Source organism: Galeopterus variegatus, unplaced genomic scaffold (genome assembly GCF_000696425.1).
Source record: "Galeopterus variegatus unplaced genomic scaffold, G_variegatus-3.0.2 Scaffold4300, whole genome shotgun sequence".
In the NCBI taxonomy this organism is placed as follows: domain Eukaryota; kingdom Metazoa; phylum Chordata; class Mammalia; order Dermoptera; family Cynocephalidae; genus Galeopterus; species Galeopterus variegatus.
The window spans coordinates 147,726-170,982 of NW_007730411.1; the positions used below are offsets into that span (position 1 = coordinate 147,726).

General features: G+C 40.0%; 1 protein-coding gene across 1 annotated transcript in view; it reads left to right on the forward strand.

The window, feature by feature from the left end:
- The window catches only part of LOC103602787 (zinc finger protein GLIS3-like), a 158,611-nt gene that overhangs the window by 124,307 nt on the left and 11,047 nt on the right, over positions 1 to 23,257 (forward strand). The window contains exon 7 of the mRNA XM_008587224.1: positions 6,246 to 6,421. Coding sequence (XP_008585446.1) covers positions 6,246 to 6,421 — 176 coding nt within the window. The remainder of the gene's footprint in view (positions 1 to 6,245; positions 6,422 to 23,257) is intronic.

Below are 23,257 nucleotides of genomic sequence, written 5' to 3' on the forward strand. Positions count from 1 at the left end.
TCAAAGATGCCCTCTGGGAGTCCTCTCGCATTCCACCCTCAGCTTTCCTCTCTAGCTTCTCTGCGTCTCCACTAGAGAGGTCTTTGACATAATGATTTCCATTCCTTTAGATATATGCCCAGTAGTGGGATTCCTGGATCATGTGGTAGCTCTATCTGTAGTTGTTTGAGAAACCTCCATACTGTTTTCCATAATGGCTGTGCTAATTTACAATCCCACCAACAGTGTAGAAGAGTCCCCTTTCCCCACATCCTTGCCAGCATTTGTTATTCTTGGTCTTTTTAATAATGGCAAGTCTAACTGGGGTGAAATGATATCTCAATGTGATTTTGACTTGCATTTCTCTGATGACTAATGATGCTGAGCATTTTTTTCATGTATCTGTTGGCCATTTGTATGTCTTCCTTTGAAAAATGTGTATTCAGCTCCTTTGTCCATTTTTTAATTGGATTATTTGTTTTTTTACTGTATAGTTGTTTGAGTTCTTTGTATATTCTGGATATTAATCCCTTGCCAGATGTATAGTTTGCAATTATTTTCTCCCATTCCATATGTTGTCTGTCTGCTCTGTTGATTGTTTCCTCTGCTGTGCAGAAGATTTTTAGTTTGATATAATCCCATTTATTTATTTTTTTCTTTTGTTCCTGTGCTTTTGGGGTCTTATTCATAAAGTCTTTGCCAAGTTCTATTACCTGGAGTGTTTCCCCTATATTTTCCTTTAGTAATTTTACGGTTTCAGGTCTTATATGTTATAGGTAGGTTTTTGATCCATTTTGAGTTGATTTTGGTATATGGTGAGAGGTACAGGTCTAGTTTCATTTTTCTGCATATGGATGTCCAATTTTTCCAGTACTATTTATTGGAGAAGCTGTCTTTTCCCAAATGTATGTTCTTGCTGCCTTTATCAACTGGCTGTAAGTACATGGGTTGATTTCCAGGTTTTCTATTCTGTTCCATTGATCTGAGTGTCTATTTTTATGCCAGTACCATGCTGTTTGGGTTACAATAGCTTTGTAATATAATTTGAAGTTGGGTAGTGTTATGCCTCTGGCTTTTTTTTTTTTTTTTTTGCTTAGGATTGCTTTGACTACAGGCCAATATCCTTGATGAATTTAGATGCAAAAATCCTTGATGAACTTAAATGCAAAAATCCTCAACAAAATACTAGCAATCAGATTACAGCAGCATATCAAAAAAATTATACACCATGATCAAGTGGAATTCATCCCAGGGATGCAAGGTTGTTTCAACATAGGCAAGTCAGGAAATGTGATACACCAGTATCAACAAAAACAAGGACAAAAACTGTGTGATTATCTCAATTGATGCAGAAAAAGCATTTGACAAAATTCAATATCCCTTCATGATTAAGACTCTCAGCAAATTAGGTATAGAAAGAAATTATCTCAATACAATAAAAGCCATTTATGACAAACCAATTGCCAATATCATCCTGAATGGGGAAAAGCTGAAAGCTTTTCCTTTAAGAACAGAAACAAGACAAGGATGCCCACTCTCACCACTCCTACTTAATGTAATATTGGAAGCACTAGCCAGAGCAATCAGGCAAGAGAAAGAAATAAAGGGCATTAATATTGGAAAGGATGAGGTCAAATTGTCCTTGTATGCTGACAACATGATCTTATATATAGAAAAACCTATAGACTCTACCAAAAAACTCTTACAGCTGATTAACATTTCAGTAATGTTGCAGGATACAAAATGAGCACCCAAAAATCAATAGTGTTTTTATACTTCAATAACAAACTAGCAGAAAATGAAATCAAGAAAGCAAGTCCATTTACAGTACTCACCAAAAAAATAAAATACTTAAGTATCAATTTAAACAATGAGGTGAAAGATCTCTACAATGAGAAGTACAAAACACTACTGAAAGAAATTAAACAGGACACAAAAAGGTGGAAAGACATACCATGCTCTTGGATGGGAACAATTTACATCGTGAAAGTGTCCGTTCTTCCCAAAGCCATCTACAGATTCACTGCAGTCCGCATCAAAATACCAATGACATTCTTCAAGAAATAGAAAAAGCTATCCAAACATTCATATGGAACAACAAAAGACTGTGAATTTGCAGAAACTTCTAAAAACATTTCAACCCAGAGGATCTTTTATTAGCCTTTAAAACCTGTTCCTCATCCTTTTTTTTTCTTGGCAAACCATCGCTCATACTAAGGTTATACAAACTCTCCCACCAGGAGAGTGGAAATGGTTGACTCAGTTTTCTGGTTTGCTTTTGTATGATCTGTTTCAGGTAAGCAATGTGTTTTGGTTGTTTTTGCTGTTTTTCTTTTTTTTTTTCTTCTAGTCTATCATGTGCCTATTTATTTAGCAATCTATTGTTTCAGAGAAGTGTAAAAGGCTAAAGAACAGACTAGTAAGCTACGTCCAATGAAATCTCTGAAATTTCAACTGCAGATCAGCAGCTGGGGGACAGGATTGGACCTGGAAAAGATTTCAGAAGGTCTCTCTTCTGGCTTTTGGACACACTATAACTCAGAATGAATTAGAGTAATGTCCTCTTGGCCTGCTGTAATTGCGGAATGAGATATTCCACAGGAGAAAAACTGTAAATAATTACACTTTATCTGCAGTATCAAAATTTTTTGTTTATTTTAGCATCAAAAAATTTTAATTCACCTTCTTCTGTATATGTGTTGCTAAAGTGAGCACAGAATCATCTACTTTTGATTTTAAAAAAAAACTCCCTGACCTATTTTTTGAGCAGAATATGAGTGTATCCATTTTGTTGTGTGTATGTGTTTTGAAGAAACAGGGTTGGAAAGTAGGTACAGAAGATTAGAAAATGGGATTGTGAGGCCCCCACCCTTACCTTCAACAATAGTGAGGATAGTTTATGTTCTGCTTAGTGAGCTTCTGTGTGAGTATGCATGTTCTCTGTTTGTTGTTTGCTTTTGCACAGAGTGGCCTCAAACTACTCAGTTTCTTGATTTCTTTTGGCATTTTAGATCCCTTTTCTGGCATTTCTCTTGCTGTGAGCTGTCAGTGATTATTTCTGGACACTCCCGGGGGCCTTGTCTCTTTTACCTTCTCTGCTCCTCTCCTGGTCTCTCACCCCTGGTTTTAATTCACTATTTCTATTCTACTGTGACCAGGTTAACAAGTAATCATGGTTGTAAAAGTTAAATTTAAGTTATTAGAGAAGTTGTAAGAGACTTTTCAATAAAGTGCTTTGTAGTGTTTTGAAGCAGTAGCAAAATTGATTCTATCTGCTTTTCTTAAAAATCAATCATATTTATATACTCACTTCTTACACTGGATTTTTAGTAAAGAATTCCTACTTACTTCATTGTTCCTAGCAGTTGTCTGCATAATCATGACCACTTTTTGTCAGATTTTATTTTTTATACATGTAAAAGTTAAAATTCTTGTACTGATTCCTTTCTTTCCAAACCAAAGCCTACTTTAGGTGTATGTTTTTTCACTTAGAATAGTTTATATTTAACATTTTACTCATGTTTTATATGGGGTGACATACTCTGTTTTGAAATTATATTAACTTTATACCATATATAATCTCATTTATTGACATAACACAGAGGAAAATCCAGTCCGATTTAGCAAAAAAAATAATGTGGAGTTAGGTGAGGCCATAGTATCTTTATTCTGAGATAGCAGTGCTAAAACCGTGGTGTGTGCCTACCACATTTTTTTTCTTTACTCAATGTTTTTAGTATATTGAGTAATATTTGGTAGCCAAGAGAGCATGGCCAGGGTTTGGAACTTGCATAAATGAATAGATAAGAATGATTTATAATAAGCATATAATTATAGAGAAGCATATATATCAAGTCTGTATCTAGATATAGAATCTACATTATGGCTGACTCCTAGAATGTTCAAATGAATTTCGTCCTTTGAACTAGTTGAGTACTCCCCCTTTTTATAGCTGGTAGTCATAATTTACCCTTTGGCCATATCATTCCAAATTACAAAAGTATAAGGTTTTATAATGCTGAGAATCTTTGCTTCCTTCCCCTTCCTCAACCATCTTTTCTACTCTTTGTTAATCGAACTCATGTGTATGAGTCAGACTTATTGTGCTATGGGGGTGGGGGGTTGTGAAACAAAATTGTTCTCCATCAGACCAGTTATATGAGTATCAGGGTCATACTTCCAAAACACTGCCCATTTGCCCATCCATACATCTTTCTGCCCCATCGGTCCTCAACAGAAAGAAGGCAGCAAGGGGTGCCAGAAGAAAAGACAAGATAACCATCTGAAGCATTTTGAATCTTTTATTCTCAAAGAAGAAAATAGATTTAGGGAGCCATTCAAAGGATCTTGTTCCTTTGCCCAATAAACAAAATTGAGATGCCAGTGATGACTGTTTCATAGCAACATAGGTTGCCTTGCAATTCAAATCCTCTCTCCCTCCATCCTTGGGGATCTTTAAAGGACCAGGGGATTCCAGGATTGGGTGGTAATGTGATTCCTTCTACCACTAAAGTCTGTGATCCCACAATTCCTCATCACTCTCCCGCAACCTCAAAACAACTTGTGAGACACATTGAGGACATGTTCCCCCAGAAAATAGCCTCCATATGAGGAATCCTGGCATATGAGTTTTACTAGATGTTCTCAGGAAAGTGCCAGGATTCATTTGCTGTATTTTCTCTCACGGCCCTTCAGCACATCTTTTTAGGATAATTCCAATTAAGATGATATGCTTGGAAAAATATATGTGCACCCCGCATGGGACACTCAGTTACTATTCTCTCTCAGCAGAATGACAGTGTAAAAAGATCGGTTGAGGCAGGCCTTCTAACCCAGCTGGTTTGTTTAAGCCTTTCGTGATTTCTTTTCTCTAAAGTTTGAGTTCAAGTCCTCCCTTCTTCATTCGCACATCACCTTATGTAGCCGCATCATACCTCGCAAGGGAAAAGCAAAAAGAACAATGGATTTTGTCCCATGCTTTCTCACGGCAGTGATACAAATGTGGAAGCTCTGCCTGGTGAAATATTCTGGCTCACAATGGTTCCAATCCTTATAAACTCGACTGGTTCGTTTTTCCCTTTTTATCATGTATGGCCCTACACAAATGCCCTGAAGTTATTTGTTCCTGTGAAATAAGCGATGTAAGCAGATGGTGCCCGATACATGTTACTGCAAAACAAAGCCTGTCTTTCTACGCAGTGTAAGAAACAACCGATGAAAAGTTTTCAGCTTAATGGGCCATTTTGGGGGGATTAAACAATTCATTGGCAGTGTAGTTTTCCCCAAAATTATTTTGCTGCTTCATTTCACTGCGCTGGTAGACCTGCTACTCCTTTCTCTAACGCACTTGTGCCAGCCCCCTACTGAACTGGTAAATTGAGTATCATTTTGGAATTCTATGGACATTGCCAAACTTTGACATTGTTCTCACAAGTACACCTTCCCTTCAATTTTAGAAAGTATAAACCATCATTTCAAACCTAGTGAGTCAGATCCTGCCAATTCTCCCTTTCAATTAGAAAATCAATGTCCAGCTATCCATTTTATATCCCAGGTTACTTGACCATATCACCTTATTAAAACCAATATGTCACCCCCCCAAAAACTGCCAATAGTTGTATTGTCATTGGCACAGGTGACTACAAGAGATGTCCTACGTCATGTTGCTGTTACACCCTAAAGAATGTTCTTTGCCAAACACAGAACCCACACAGATCTCTTGGGTTCTGGGTTTCAAACCACACTTGACCCTTTGAGGTTTAAGTTAATTTATTCTTGGCAGAAGAAAATGTATTGTTTAGAGAGAATAGGATTAGAGAGACTCATAATAAAGACTTGTAATAACACTTCTTGGACCTCAAATATGTCTTACAAAACAAAATGTTTATGAGCTAAGTGTAAATGATTCAGAAACATACGGATCGAATTTCCCCTAAAATGCAAACGGATTTAAAAATTAGCAGAAAAAGGGCCTGGCAAAAGATGTGCTTTGAATTTCACCAAGCATAGTGCAGTTTAAGAATCTTGACAAACCCCAAATGACTAGGTTTTCCTTTTGTTGGTTATCTTTTATTCCCTCCATATCTCAATTGAGAATTCAGTGGTTAAAAGGGGGAACCAAATGTCCAGAAGGTTTTTTAAAGGGTTTGTTTTCACACTCTTGTATAGCCAGAATGGGAAGCGAGCATTTGGCTGTGGAGAGTTTGTCTTTCGTGTTTTCGGCTATTTTACGTCTCTCGTGTTTCCTTTTATAATTGTTTTCTCAGGTTTGCTCCTTCTGCTGCATCTCCCCACCACATCAGCCCCCGGAGAGTTGCAGCTCCTCCTTCAATACTGCAGAGAACTCAGCCTCCCCAGACCCAGCAGCCATCAGGTTCGCACCTGAAGTCCTATCAGCCAGAAACAAACTCTTCTTTTCAACCAAATGGCATCCACGTCCATGGTAAGTGAGGGTCTGGCAGTCTCTTGAGTTTTGAAGTGATGTTGTGCTGTTACTTTTGAGTCTTAGTGACCATTTGTGGGTTTCAGATGTTCTGTTACACCCCAGACTTAGGCTTTTATGAATTCCCTCTAAAATTGTATACTTCGTAGGCATGAAATGCTATAGTATTTTCCTTGCTTTGGCACTAAGATGGTATGACTAATGACACCCCAAACTGCTCAGCACAGAGCAATGGTTCATTCATTGACCAAGTGCTCTATCACTGCATGAATGGGCCCTAGCAACAGCATCATGTTCCTAAACAATAAACAGACCAAGTAGAAGGAAACTACAGGAGTCCTTGTGCCCGGGCATGTCTCTCCTCTCCTGGGTCTCACTCAGCCTCCATTCGCATATGTGCATGAATGGGCCCTAGCAACAGCATCATGTTCCTAAACAATAAACAGACCAAGTAGAAGGCAACTACAGGAGTCCTTGTGCCCGGGCATGTCTCTCCTCTCCTGGGTCTCACTCAGCCTCCATTCGCATATGCCCAGGTCTTCCATCAAGGCTCAGATGAAATGACACCTCCTTTCTGAAGCCTTTCCTGATCCCCAGCTGATGTGATCTTTCCTTGCTCTCAACTCTGATTGCATGTCACCTGCATCTCTCAGGTTTTCTTATGCTCACTCTACCTTGTAATTGACTTACCGGAGAGTAAAATGCATCATCACTATCTGTGTGTAAACTTGTCTCTGAGGTTAGAATCTTCTGACCCATCCTTCTATCTCTCAGAGGACTTAACCCAGTTGTTCACATACAGTAAATACACACAGATACTTACTAGTAAATGGGGGAAGAAAAGGAGAGAAGGAAGGCAAGAGAAGTCACAACAGTTTTTACAATGTGCATATCTTGCATTTAAAGAGGAACACGCATAGAGAACTAAGCCTGGCTTAATTTCTTTTCTTTATTTACCTATTTTGCCAATTCTGGTACATATCTTAGTGAATGCCCGTAGAAAGTTGAATTGCCAAATCATGTAGACTTAATCATAGCATTTTAATTCCTGGGGCAGTCAGACCTTCTCTATAAGCAGAAGGGAATACCGTCCATTTAGACGGAGTGTTTCAGTCTAATCAGCAGTACTACAGAACTGGGCTTGGATGAGAACTTCAGAGTAGAGACCAAAACAGCAAAGAGGAAGCCATGTGAAGAGGGTGCTGGCTGTAGACGGAAAAGACCTTGAAAAGCCAGGGCCACTGGCTCTGGCTCAAAGTTCCATCTGTCTCCTGTCCCCACTTCCCCAGCGTAGCCACCCAAACTCCCTTTTCCTCCCAAAAACTTGGACTTCCAGCACTCTTCAGGCCTATGGTAATTTTTACCTTCTTCCATCTGGTAAATTTCTTCTCAAGCTTTAGTTATGTATTTATTCAACCAAGAAATATGTCTTGAGTGCCTACTATGCACAAGGCAAGGCATATGCAAGAAAGACAAAAAAAGGCCTCTCCTTTCCAAGGGGGCCTCCCAGCCCAGTCGAGGAGCTTGTCCAATGTGGAGGACTCAGGTCCCCTAAGCTGTGAAGCCGTCCTTGCCACTCCAGGCAGGAGTGGCCAGCTCGAGTGTGGGCCACGAGGAACACTGAGTAGGTCACTGATTCTAAGACTCACGTGTTTTACCATCACACTTTAACATTGCTGAAATCTGAACATATCTCAAAGTCAGTGGCGTCATATAATTGGCAGTGGTTTTTATTTCTGGTGCTATATAGAATAATGGAACACTTTGCAGTTTATGGTGTCATAGTTCCAATGAAATGCAGTATAACATGCTTTGATTAGAACTGTGAAACATGTTTTAAAAAAATTTTAAATTAACCTGTGCGTAGAAAAGAATTGGAAGGAAATTATCCAAACTATTGACGGTTTTGTATCAGGGTGGTAGGTTAATGGGTGATTTCTTCTTTTTTTCTGCTTTTTAAGCAGAAATTTTCAAAAGGGGTTTTGGAATTAGACCAACTTCCATGCAAATACCAGTCTACTCTGAATCGTGTGACTCTGGGCAACTTATTGGGCCTCGGTTCACATTTGTTAAGTGGGGAGAGGCTCATCTGTCTTCTCTCACCACTTGTTATGAGGATTCAACAAGAAAAGCACCTGGCACAGAGTAGGAGCTTAATTAATTTAACACTCTTCACTGTAATCCCTTCCTTTCCTTTATTAGACTCTTTGAGAATAGGGGTAATGTTTGTAGCCCTAGGGCAAGCATAATGCATTGTGCAAAGTAAGCATTTAGTAAATATTTATTGAATAAGTGATTGACACTCTTATTCAACAAATGAATAATGAAACAAGAGGACACAGAAAATGGGATCTACCCTTTCATTTTGTCCTACATCTTGGCAAAATCCTCTTCTTCCACATTTCCCTTTTTTAGTTAAATAATGAATACATTGTCAACTTGAAGTTGTTGGGTTATTTTCACTTTCGCTTTTTAATTGTTAAAAATTCCCGTAACATGAGAAACTCCTAACATCAGCCCTGAACATAAATCCAGAATATAGTTAGGCAAATTGGGAAATCATGACTTTGTCCAGGAAGACAGGCAAGCATCAGGCCATGATGAGGTGGCGAAGGAAATGCCCATGAGCCACTGCCCAGAACTAAAAGGTAGGGATCCAGATGCAGCCTTTCTCCCTTCTGCAAGCATTTTTCTGAAAATATTTTTCTGGAACTTTTCAGACACAAGCATTTCTCATCGACTACTGTTTAGGGTAAGGACAGAATTTATCTAGTATTTTTCAAGTGGGTGATACAGTGCTGGGAATGAGAGGAGATCTTCTTAATGAGTTTGATTTACTGGCCGTGCCTTGTTTGGTGGACTGTTTAGGGTAAGGACAGAATTTATCTAGTATTTTTCAAGTGGGTGATACAGTGCTGGGAGTGAGAGGAGATCTTCTTAATGAGTTTGATTTACTGGCCATGCCTTGTTTGGTGTTGTTGGACGAGTTTGCTGGATGCAGTTATACCGCATCCTGGTAACAGGGAACTTCACCCCCTAACAAAACTTGATTTTTAAAGCCCCAGGCAGTGTCAGGGTTGGTAACATGATAGCTACAGCAAGTATTTGTTCTCTCTTTCAAGAAGTTTGTGGCTTTAATGAGCATAGTCACCCCTATCTCCTCTGTACTCCATGCAGTAGGTAGAGGTCAGGGACAAATGTCATCACTGTATTTTTAGATATGGGAACTGAGACATAAAAAAATATAAAATGTCTAGGCATTGCTACCTAGGCAAAGTACACAGGCACCTTTAACAAGAGGTTCACATTTCCAAGCCACATTCTTAATCAACGCATTTTCAAGTTCAAGGCACACCAAAATAAATATGTACTTATGTTTTCCATGGGGAAATGTAGATGCTGTATATAGATGCTGTTGCATTACATAGAGCCATGAAAGATTAGGACTCAGAGGGGCCTTGGCCTTCCAAACAAAGAAGAAAATGAGGTCCACTGAGCTTTGTTAATCATGACATACTGAGCTTAAACATTGCGTGCTCTATGTATAGTTTTGTTAAGAGGCATTTTGTAAAAAGCATTCTCTGAAAAGATTAACAGCACTGCTTTTTCAGATTTCTTCACCTAGTGAATGACCCAGGACCAGAGCTCAGTTTTGTTGATTCTGTATCCACTTCATCCATTCATATCGCCTTAATTAGTGAGGTGGATAAGGTGTCTTTTTTTAAATGCTTGAATGTTGATAGCATTTACGGGTCTCTGTTTGGGTGACATCTCCAAGGCAACTTCTTAGTTCATTTTACTCCTCTATTTTAGATGTAAACATGAGGACACTCTTTCCAATCATGTAAGCTTATTCTCATTCTTCACTTTTGTTGGGATTTTTTTCCTTTTTTTTTTTTTTTGTTTCTCATTAGGACAATTATTTTATGCAGGCAAGCTTCAGAATTTTGCCTGGATTAGTTGCCTGAGAGTTGATATTTTGTTATGGTACTAATGGATAATTTATTTTTAAATGCCCTATTCACTCCAGGATATTAAAATGCCTTGGGAATTCCTGGAATAGCATTTTCACAAACTTCCTGCTTCTGGGCTCATCGAAGAGAGGCCAAGTTCAGTTCAGCCAGTGTTTATTGGTCACCTGCTATGTGCCAGGCAAACATGAATGTCATTTAATGAATGCAGTGTATATGCAATAGTAGATGGAAAAGTTACGAGATTTATTCAGAGGAGGATGTCAGCAAAGGGTTCATAGAGGGGATGCTTTGAATAGGGTTTTGAAGATGAATAGTTCATTGGGCAGGCCAAGGTATTACAGGCAGAGGGGCAGCAAAGTGCACAGGCAGCGATGCAGATGACAGTGTGGTGTGTGCACAGACAGAAGAGCCAAATAGAGTTCATGTGTGGCTGGAGTGTATCGGTTAAGACGTGGAGAGGAGGGCAAGAATCTATGAAGGCCAGCTCATAGAAGAATTTTGTGCCGTGCTAAATGTAATGCTACAGAAAGAGGATGTCAGCCTGGTGTTTTAGAAAAGTCAAGTGGAACACTGTATAGAGAATGGAATGGGAGAGGTAGAAACCTTAAGCTCTAGCTATTGGGATTATATCGGGCTGCACATATAAAACACCCTAATGGCAGTAACTTAAAAAGAGTTCAGTTCACTCAGATGCAACTGGTAAATAGGGGAATTATGTCAGAATAAGGGGAAATTGTGTTTGTTCATGCAGAATCTTTGTTAGACAAGGAGAGCTGGAATAGCAAGAGAAGAAAGTGAAAAAGCCTAGCTGCTACACAGGCAGGGGCCCTTTCAGCTCTATTTTAATAAAATTTAATGAGCATGACCCCAGGGGCACCCTCCCCAGAGAGGTGCACACCCAGCCTTGCATGGCCCTCATCTAGTAGCAGATCACACTGCCTCCTATGCAGTGGACTCGGCTATCACCTGCTGTCTCAATACCTGCAAGCCAACATTTCGATTATTGTGCATTTTTAATAACCACCTGGGAGCCTATAACCACACTGAACTGGCTGCCCTGGATGCCCAAATTTCCTCTTGAATATTTTGTTAACAACTGTAGTTAGAAGGTTTCATAGATTTTGAGTGGTCTGTCTCAATCCTGGTTTTCCCAAAGACCCTGTTATTTTTAATACACATCTGTGCAGAGCACAAGACTTTCCACAACACTAGCGTATGGGTTTACTCTTTTTGCACGACAAGATGTCAAACAGGAAACAGCATGGGGTGGACAAGCAGCCCCCCGGGGTCCATCCACAGTGTCCAAGCCTCCTCTCATCTTTCTGCATTGTCATCTTTAACAGGTGGCTTCCATCCTCCTGGTCACAATATGAATGTTGATATTCTGCACATCTTGTCCTGTCCAGAGTGAAGGACAGGTGTACCCCAGGCTTAGTCACATGGCTGTCCCAGATGCAAGGGAGTCTGGGAAGACATTTGAGTGCATTGGTATGCTTAACCAAAACCAAGTTTATTTAATAATATTTATTGGATAGGCACACTGTAGGGTCTGCCAAACGCTCTCTGGGATGGTTTTCTGACCTGTAAAATGGAGCTAATCCTACCTATCTCACAGACAGATTTGGTCATACCGCTTCTTGGAAAGCAGTGGTAGAGCTTAGAGGCCTCTTTCAAGGGTTCTGCCCCATTTTATGTCCCTGTGCTCCATTCTCTTAGGTTTCTATACTTTCCACTGCTCGTTCTTATTTTCACCCCTCTGGAGTTTTGAGTTGCCAACACAAAGATTTCCATCATCCATAGTTTAGTTATTAGATTTCATTAGGAAAACACAATGAAACTACCACCTCAGCCTGGGCCATTTGATACCAACACATCAGCAGGGGGAAGTGGGAGCCTTCTCTGTTGGTCACGGCTCTTGTGGTTCCTAAGCTGTCTTTTTCATGATTTAAAGCATGCCCTGCCCATAGGGCCCAAAGAAGCAGGCCAGTCAATTCCCAGACAATGCTGGCATTTTTCTGCCTTGGTATAGAGCTGTAAGCTTGTCAGCCCAGTTCAAATTGACTGCATAGGCAAGCAAAGGGGTTTCCAGCCACCAACAGTCCTCCAAGAAGAAAACGCATTGCAAATGCCTTGTGCTACCAAACAGCCAAAACATCTTTCAAACTGTGGAAATCTCGAGCTTTGATAGTTAAATGGAAATGCAGGTCAGGTTCCGTGGATGCCTTCCTCTGTTGGCTGTTCACCCCCAGTGACTGTGCAATGCACTTTCCAGAAGCAGTCCTGTGGACACAGCCCCTGCTGATCTCATTGCTGGGGATTTATAGTGTTAACTTTTTAAAGGTTATATTTTTAAAGACAATAAACATACTCCCCTCTTCACAGGAAATTTAGTCACAACTGCATATGTGAGGTTGCAAAATAATTAAAGTAGTGAGTCTAGAAGTTGTATTGCTGAGAGCTTAAGCATGTGTCACAACCTTTTGAAATCTCAGGAAGACGAATATAATTGATTATAAATCAGCAGTGTAATAGGCTTCACTGAGAAAATTGTGACATATTCACGAAAGAAATGAGCCAATAAGTGAACTTCATGCTATTCTGATATTATCATCAGCAATCATAATCAGGAATAATTTTCGGTATCAGCCATGATGTCATTAATGTTTATATAGTACTAGGGATTGATGATTAGATTCAGAGAAATTCTTAATTACTCTCATATGCTTAATTACTACAAAATTACTCCAAGTACAGTTTTACATAAGTAGTACTTGTTAAATTCTGACACAGTGCTAATTCTAATTCTAAAAACAAAAGTTAAATTTAGGTGTGCATGTTCAACATGCTGGATTTTGTGGGAGGAGTGTGAGATGGTCATCTGAACCAGTAAAGCTGTTTGAATGATCGGTTATGGAAATGATTGAACTGTGCATAATCTACATTCGTAATTAAGCATCTGCACACGCATACACATACATATACAGAGATTAAACCCACCAGGTTAATGTGCCATGTTTTATCAATAAGAATATTAAGATGATTGAATCGACAAATCATAGCTAGATTGTAAATTTCCTCAAGACAGGACTATATCCTTCTATAATCTTTTGCACATAGTAAGTGATTAATAAATGTTTATTGAATAAATATGAATGCATAGAAAAAAGAGAAAGAAGAGAGGGGTGTTTGCTCGTGGCTGCTTAGACTGATTGGTGGAGCCAGCCCTTGGCAAAATTGTGACTTAAGTCACGTTTTCAGGGCCCTTCTTTCCTCTGGGCACTTCCTACCTGTTTCTGTGCCCCGCCCCCATCCCCACCCCTTGGATACCCAGTGGTGACCAACTGCTGGAGACCTCTCCCTCGAGGAAATAGCATGATCTCATGCTTCACTTACACAGTAAGGTAAATGTAATATAGTTCCCCTTCTGTGAGTATTTCCATTTCAAAAGTGAATACCTGACACGCAGGTGGTAGTGAGTGTGTGGTAGTGAGTGTCCGGTAGTGAAATTCTGGGCAGTGGCATCCTCGGGGAAGGGGTGTTTGGAGGCATTCCCAGTGCCCATGGATACACATCCCTTGCTTCTAAAAGCATTTTCAGTTTTGAAACCATTTACAGCCATTAGCTTCATACCCCCAAATTGGTCATATTATCTCAGAAGAGATTACCAGAAGAGGAGATTGTGAGGTGTCCTATGTGGTAAGTGAGGGAAACAACAGGTATAGAAAAAAGTAGAGCACAAGAGTTTGGAGGCAGGCAGATGGCAGATCTGAACTGGAATCCTATGAGCAAGTCATGCAATGTCCCGATTCTGAGTTTCCTCACTTCAACAGGCAACAGCGATACCTTTCTTTCACAGCTGGTATAAGAAAGAGTGAGAGAATGCCTAGCACACAGTAGATGCTCAGTTCAGTAGAGCTACGATTATTGCTGTTGTTATTTTTCTACTGTGTACCGGATGCTGTGTGCCCTGGATACATCCTCTTAAGTTATTTAATCCTAAAATAATACGAATAAAAATATTACTATACCCTAGTCTCTCAGGTGAGACGAAGTAAGAGATTAAGCACCTCGTCCCAAATCACATACCAACTGAGTATCAGAGGTGGTTTTGTAAACCCAGTCTGACCCACACTCATTCGACTTTGTAATGGTGCCTGTAGAAATAGGAGCATAGAAGTTTCCAGTTATTTGGGAATTATTTTTGCATAAGGGTTAAGTGTGGAGCCATAAATATGAGGTTCTTTACGGGTTAGAACTCTCCTGGCAGTGCAGCTACTGTGATTGTAAAACTAACTGATTTTCCACCTACCGCTTGATCGCGTGTCTTTGGACACTGAAAGCTGAAGATGTTTCATTTTTTTCTATGTCAGGCAGTGTGGTGAATACCTACCATGCCCTTTCTCATTCATCGTCATAACAACACTATGAAGGAGGCATTGTTTATTCCCATTTTACAGATGAGAAATCTGAATCATTACATTAATGATTGATGGAGCTGAAAATTCCACCAGGACCATCTGAGTCCAGATGGATGCTTTTAACCACCCTGCGTATGCTGCTCCTAAGCCTTTGATTGGGTTTGTCCCCGTGGGGAAGGGAGAGCTCCCTCTGTAATTGCCCTCTGATGGGATTACCCCATGGGGTGTGTGTGTGTGTGTGTGTGTGTGTACATTCTTTCATGTGCTGTGTTTGCTCAAGCACATGTACACTAGGAGAAACTTTGGAAGCCTGATTACTAAATCAACCAACCTGGGTTACTGGGCCCTTAGCACAGTCCTTAAATACAGTTTTAAAATTCTTATTGACTCCTTAAATTATGAAAGAAAAAATTTACAATTTACCTGTTCATTTTTTTTTGAAGTCCTTACAGTACATAACCTTACAAAGAGTTTAAGTCCCCTCCCAGCCTTATGCTTACCCCAATTCTAATGCCCTAAGGCGGTGACTATTAAGGGATTGGTGATTATTCTTTTAGACCTTTTAAATGCTTATAGAAATGGAGTGCATGTGTGTATATGTACTTATATGTATATGTATATATGTGTTTACCTACATACCCTCTTATAAAAATGGCCTCACATTCTGCATTTTGCTTTATGACTTGCTTTTTTTTTAACTTAGCAAAATATATGCTCTTGCTTTCCTGCTCACTATATATAGATCAACTCCTTTTTAAAAAAATTTTTATTGTAATAGTACTCACAGGAATATGCCTTCTTTTTTTATAACCATTTCACAAAGATGGACATTTATGTTTTCTAATTTTTTTTTTGCATTTTTAGCGATGCTGTGTTAAATCTCCGTATGTATGTATATATGTGTGTGCATTTACACAAACATTCTCACACATATACATGTCTCTTTGCACACTTTCCCAGGAAGTATTTATAAAAGAGAACCTGCTGGATTAATGGGTGTGCACATTTTAAAGTTGGCTAGGACCTGCCACATATGCTTTACAAAGGCTATAACAATTCAGACTCTCACCAGCAGGACATTTGAGTGCCCCTTTCCTCACAATGGATGTAATCATTGTAACTGTTGCCAATTTGGACAGCAAAGATGGGTGAGTTGTTTTCATTTTTCCTTTGTTAGTCATGTGATTGAGCATCTTTTCATATCTTTATTGAACACTAAGGATAGTTGGGATTAAGTAACAAGAACTATGACTTGGCCGGCCCGGTGGCGCACTGCTACAGTGCGCCGCTTGGGAAGTGCGGCAGCGCTCCCGCCGAGGGTTCGGATCCCACATACAGACCGGGAGCAACACCGAGGGTTGTGATCCCGTGGCCGGTCCCGGTCCGGTACGGGCGCGACACTGAGGGTTGTGATCCGTTGCCGGACACGAAAAAAGACAAAAAGGAAAAAAAAAAAAAAAAAGAAGAACTATGACTTGGATTTTTATATTATTTATTAAGTCGTTTACCTGCTCTTTCACCCTGTCATTCACGTTGTGTCATTTGCAGCATGACAGTTTGTTTTCTTAATTGGAACTCAAAAATTTATTGAAGAGAAGGAAATATCCAGAAAATCTCCATTTCATTGGCTATTGTGATTTCTCTGTCAGTTAACTTAAAAACACCTATAATAAAGTATCTAATGAACATTGTTACAGATTTAGTGCTTTTTAATTCTTTTGGGGAACTCATGACATTTTTCCAGAATCAACTGTTCTGTCCTATCTGAAACTCATGAAGTTTAGCCTCTAATGAATGGAGCTCTTAAAATCAATTAAATATTTTTTATAATTCCATTTTAGGGGCTGTTCTGTTGGACACTTCAGGGCTGAACATGTTAATGGCAATCTGCATCATGTAATTCTTGTATTCTTAATTGGAATTTTCCTTGTAAATATGAAAAACAATTGATAGTGTAAAAGGGAAAAAAATGTTAATTGTTGTAGGTAGAGCTTCCCTAAAATAAAAGGGAAAAATAAAAAACACACGTCAGGCACAACTGGGTTGCTAGTAGTGAGGCCACTGTGTTAATAAAACAGAACAACAAAAGCCATAAAACACCAAACCTGGCTTGATCTGTCCCCATTCAGATCACCCGGGCTTAGCACCACGCTGCAAAACAATCCCAGTTCCCTTAGAATTTCTTAGAATTGTGAGTGCTCTTTCTGATTACAGGAATTTTCTCTCTCTAACCAGATTGTTCTGACTAAACTGCTGTTTCATTCTTTTGCAAGGTCTTTGAGAATTAGTCCTTGTAAGATACAAGTCTGTTGAAGTATAAACATTCAGGCATTTTTCTAGATCATTTAAGTGTAACCACCGACCCCTCCTTTCCTACATTCCTTCACCAAACCCAACCTCATATCACACATCCCAAAGTAAGTTCTTGAATTTCCTCATCATTATGGCAAAGTGATTCAGGGAATTTGAATTAGTTAAGTAATTACCCAAAGTCCTTTGCATCTGTGGATCTGGGCTGATGCAATGAGGTCAGCGGCAGTACCATTTATATTGCAATGTATGTTTCATAAATTACTCTTAGATACTTAATTTTTATTGGTGCCTGGTAACTATATGGAAACTGCTCAATAAAATATTTTTTGAATGAATACCTGGTTCCTCACTATAGTCTTGTGAAGAGTGGAGGAAATATAACTCTACCTCAATTTAGAAATGAAGCTCAGAGTCACCGAGTAAGTTCTTTGATGTTGGAATGGTTTTTATAAAAGATGCAAGGTATTCTGTGGGTAAGTTTAGTTGTTCTGTTCTCCTGACTCCCTTTTTTCTGTCTTCAGGTTTAGCAGCCTTTCTGGCATCCAACAGAAAAGGGTGACATAACATAGCATCGCTAGTAAAAGCAAAAAATAAAGAAATATGAATGTCCTGGACAGGGCACATCATATTTTCATCACTTTTGCTTCTTCTAGTCACATTAATTGCTGAAACTCTGATATACTATTGTGTATAAGGTTCGTAGATCAGAATGTTTGAGCTCAGTTGTGATCCTTCTCGCCATTAACATTTCCACCAAAGGCTCTAGCTGTGAGTCTCATTCACCTGTTCATTTATTCATTTTCAAATATTCATATCCTCCTTTGTGCCAGGTGTTATTCTGGGTGCCAAAGCTGCATCAATGCAGAAAACAAACAAAAGTCCCTGCCTGCCCTGAGCATATATCTAAGGGATATCTGGGGTATGTGATACTAGTTAGTAGGGTGTGTTTCTTGGCAAACAAAGCCTTTGAGCTCAACAAAGAATATTCTGCACAGTTCACGTGTAGGAATGGAATCATGTCATGTATTTGTTTCCTCCAGCACTAGGCACATTTCGAGATGCCTGTGACATGCAGTCAGCCTTCCACATGTGCAGGTTCCACATCTGTGGATTCAACCAACTGTGGATTGGAAAGACTTGGGGGAAAAAATGCATCTGTACTGAACATTACAGACTTATTTTCTTGTCATTTTTCCCTAAACAATACAGTATAACAACTACTTACATAGCATTTATATTGTATTAGGTATTATAAGTAATCTAGAGATGATTTAAAATATACCAGAGGATGTGCATAAATTATGTGCGAGTACTATTTCATTTTATATCAGGGACTTGAGTACCCACAGATTTTGGAATCTGAGAGAGGTCCTAAAACCAATCCCCCACAGATACCGAGGGGCAACTGTACTTAAAAATCAAGAGTTTGGTGAGCAGTGAAATGAGATTAAGCAGGAAAGGAAGGACCTTGTTGACTGGACACACTCATCAAAGTGGGACACCCAGGTGGCTGTGGGAGGAAATCTGCCTAGCAGGAGAGGTAGAGCAGAGATGGCAGATCATAACTTGGGTTGTCCAGATTAGTAGTCAATGTCCACAGATTTTGACAAGATAAAAAGACAAGTCTCCTGATGAAAAAAGAAGGTGAAAATGCAGATGAAAGTAAGTGACAGAGATCCAGTGACATTTGTTAGCTTTTATGAACACATTGTCCACTCTCCTATTTCAAACTCTCATATACACACTTCTGTACTCTTTCACTTTGAGCCCAGATTTTTGTCTCAGCATAATGTTCTGGACAGTAGGTTTGGGGAAGACCTGACAGTATGTAACAGAGACTTTGCTCTGAGACAGAGGATCAGGGGGAGAAATAACCAAGCCATTGGATCACAGGCAAGAGTGAGTTGGGGCCCACTCCTAGATTCGAGTGCTGGAAAATTGTATAATCACAGATGTGGATTCAGAGAAGCCAGAGGTCACCTAGTTAGCAGAGCGAATACAATGTGGGAGTTTGGTTATAGCTAAACAACAGAAGTCTAGGCCACAAGATCAGTGTGGGATCAGCAGTGAGACCACGACTTCTGAGTCATTCAAATGAGGTCCCATGATTTCACCTTGACCAAGAATGTGCATGTGAGAGAAAAGCACTGGGAAAAGGAGGCAGGAAAGTCATCGCGATCCATATCTGCTGAGAATGTAATTTAAGGTCACGTTAGAATAGTCATCATCACTTTATCCCAAAGGGCCCCATGGTCCAGCAGAGAGGGCTGGGAGCCAACCCAGGGGGAAGAGGTGCCCGTGAGAAGAGCTCTCCTCCCCTCTTCAAATGAAATCAGAGCTGTTCTGTTTTTTCTATTGGGATTTCATTTTGAAAACTTTCAGATGTTAGTAAATCATCTAAAGATGTTCTTAGAGCCTCTCAAACTTTAGAGTAAGAAATACCTTGTTAAGAACACAGATTTCTAGACCTTTCCTTCAGAGGTTTTGATTCACTAAGTCTGCCATACAGCCATGTGTGTGTTTAACAAATTTGCTCAGGCGGAGCCAGTGCTGGTGGCACCCACTTTAAGAATCATCGGCCTCGACCCTAAGTGTAGTTAGTAATCAGTGCCCCCTCTCCGTGGTTCCTCAGTCAGAGATAATGCAGAGGAAGTGACTGGTGACTGAGCAGGTAAATGCACTGCAGCAGCCTTCTCCCTTTACCTCCCAGGGAAGTCCTGTAAGTGCGGCATGACCTAAAAGCTGTAGAGAAACAGAATGGCTCTGACGGACCTCCGAAGACACCAAAGGGCATTGAGATTCAGCAGCACTTCCTTTTAACACCCCCATAAATCTTTGCCTGGAATCTTCTTCTCTGCCAGACCTTTCTTACAGCAAGACTTGCTTGGAAAGACAAGGGCAGATAGAATTAAATCTTCATTCTTTGCCATTATTCCCTTGTTCTGCTTTAGGTTCAAAGACCCCTGACTCAGAAGGATGCTTGTGAGCTTTATGGGAAAGAGCCTGACACAATCATGGCCAGAGCTGCCGTATAATCAGAGAAGACAGAGTGATAAGTAACACCAGGCTTATAATGAGATGTTAGGAGCTAGAATTTTCTGTGGGTTTTACTGTTGGCAAAATCTTTTTGCACGTTTATTTCATTTGGTCCTTGCAGCCACCCAGTAGGGGTACACAGACCAGCAACAAGTGTTCCCCACTCATAAAAAAAACCCAACTCGTTCTTATCATACTTGACCAGTGGGCAAAGCATTTGCTTCACACTACCATGAGACACAATGTCTAAGTCCTCCACCTTTCATTCCACGCCTTATTCGTATCCAGGATTTTTGAGTCGTAGGTAGTAGTCAGCAAGTGATGGGGTGTGGTTGGCAGCTCATGGGCAACCAGGCGCTGAATCCTCTTTCGTTTGTTCCCAGTGCTTCTTTCCCTTCATACTTTGAAGATTGTGCTGCCACGAGAATAGCAGTATTTTCCTTTTATATATAGGGAGTCATGGGCTCAGAGAGGCTATGGTTTTCTCAAAGCCACACAGCCAGTAAATGGCAAAGCTGGCTTAAACCCATCTGAGACTCCTCAAGTCTTCTGGGTTACGAGTCTCTATTTTAAGTAATTTCCAAATGTGCGTTACCACAGTCAGGATTCACTGAACCATTTTACTGTAACTGTATGTATCCACACATGGCAATTACTGAGACACGTTGCAATTAGTTTACTTTGGCAGCTTATCATTTTGAGAATGTGGAAGCCACAGGCCAACAAGAGCTAAGGTTTTGGGTGGTTTGGGGGTACTTAAATGAAAATTGATTGCATCTTTTAACCAAGAATATTTTACACGTGCCTCCCTCCTCTCTCTGCTTTTTCCCATTTCCTTATTGCCCTTTAAGCAACCTGCTCTGCCCAATCCCCTCCTCTTATTTGAACCCTTTGAAGGTGGCAGTAGCAGACCCTTTAGTCTCCTCCCCTACGCAGCCCCTGGAGATGAGTATACAAGCCTGAGGACTAAAATATGCTCACAGTGATCAATGCTGTCACCAGCTTCCTGCAGACCAGGTGAGGTGCCCTGAGGGGCACAGTGAGAAGAACATCCAGAGTGTCACTCACTGTGGTCTGCAAGCTGGCAGCAGTGGTGATGGATGAAAATGGCCCCACTTCTTGGCGCCAGGTGGACGTTTCTAACTAGAAACCTGCACGCTGCAACCCATCTGTGCAAGGGCAAAGGGGCCAGGGAGTTGCTCTAGTGGTCAACTTCTGAACCACTGCCATGGGTTCCTTCGGTAGAAATGTGCCCAAATGGAACTTTAAGGGTTATTATTTCCATTATTTTCATCTTTCTTAGCAGGGTAGTTGCTTAAATGTCAGTCGTAAATAGCTCCAGTGCTTTGCAAGCTGGTTCAGTTCTCAGCCCAAAAAAAAAAAAAAACTGTCTTCCTAACACAGTCTGTGAGCTGTTCCTGCAGCTTCCCCATTTATAGAGTCTGTATTAAAATAAAGAGTCACTTTCTCTACCTCTTCCAGGAAGGAAGTTTAGTAGCGTTCTTGCTCAGATGACGACCTGGATGATGTTGAGGGCCAAGATCAGGAGCCAACGCAAAAATGACAACCAAAATTGTGGAGATTTCACTTTTAAGAGCAGCATTATCTTGTACATAAGGGTGGTGGGTTATCCGAGAAAAAATTGCTCAAGAACTGCCTTATGTTAAACAGAATCTGTAAGTATTTTAAGTTCACTTCATGGTTGTAGAATTGCTCCTATTTACTGAGGGCCTACTGTGTGCCCCAGGGAATGCCCTGAATGCTTTTATAAACACAATCATACATTTTTTAGGGTTTTGCAACCTTATAAAATAGGTATTATTTTCAAAGAAAATGAGGCTCAAGAAGGAAAAGCATTTATTCAGAGACACACAGTCAGCTAATGGGTCATCTGTGATTTAAACCCAGATCCAAGTTGCTCATAAAATAGATATAAAATAGTCACCAAATCAGAAAATTGGTCATAAGAAATTTCTGAAATGTCCCTGTTTCTACTCTTGAGGGTTTTTAGAATTTTTCATTAATTAAGTGATTTGATCAATGTTACTAATTAATTCAATATTTTTCCCCTAATGTTTGTACTTTCTAAAATGTTGACCCAGTCTAAGTGACTTTGCCTGTAGTCTGGTGGTGAGGGACTTCAACAAAAATGGCAAGATTTCATTTAAATTTATTTGGTCTGTGATCTTAAGCACCCATAGTCTATATGAGCTATGTCACGAAACAGACCAAGTTTGAGTCCTAGTTCTGAAACCTTGTAGCTATGAGGATTTAGATAAGTCATTTTAACTTCTCTGTTTCTTTGACTATAAACTGGGTACAACACTACTTAACTAAACAATTGTAAGGATGAAGGCTTTCTCTGTACAACACCTAGGGAAATGCCTGTCTCCAAGAAAATAAGTATTAGTTTTGTTTCTTTCTCTGACAGAATTCTGAGAGGGTGGTGTGACACTAGCCAAAATATTCTACAGAAATGCCAGAGCAAGGGGACTGCCAACGAGAAAGCTCTGGACTTAGTAGGAGATAATATTATAGCTGTTTTAGTTCTGCTGCCAGATTGTTTTCAGATGGAGGCTAGATTCGTGAATAATTCCAACTATCTGGATATTTAGAAATATTGAAATGGTTAAATGAATTTTTCACTTTTAGTTTTATGGTATTTTTTAAACAAAGTTTTGGTTATAAAGGCGATATTCAATAGTTTTTCTGCTTCCATCTCTTTGTCTGTAAAGTGGAAGCATTTCTTTGAATTACCTACTTACAAGCCAGAAATATCAGATGGCTACCTAAGAAGGGATCTTTATGGTGTCCTCATACGAAGGTCCCGAGTGAGTAGTGTGTGATCCCTTAGGACTTTTTCTGAATAAAGTCTAAATGTATAGAATCAGGCTGAAAAGATGTGACCCCACAGACTGTTCCGATGGCCTTTAGGAGCTATCCCAGAAACTTACCTACGTATTCCCCTTTCTTTCTCTCCAGCTTCTGTCATGGACTACAGAAGGTGTTCAAAGAGGGCAGGTCAAGGGGCCCCAGCGAGTAAGGGAATCCTCAAATATCCAGAGTGTTGGAGAAACTCTTTGCCAACAAAATCT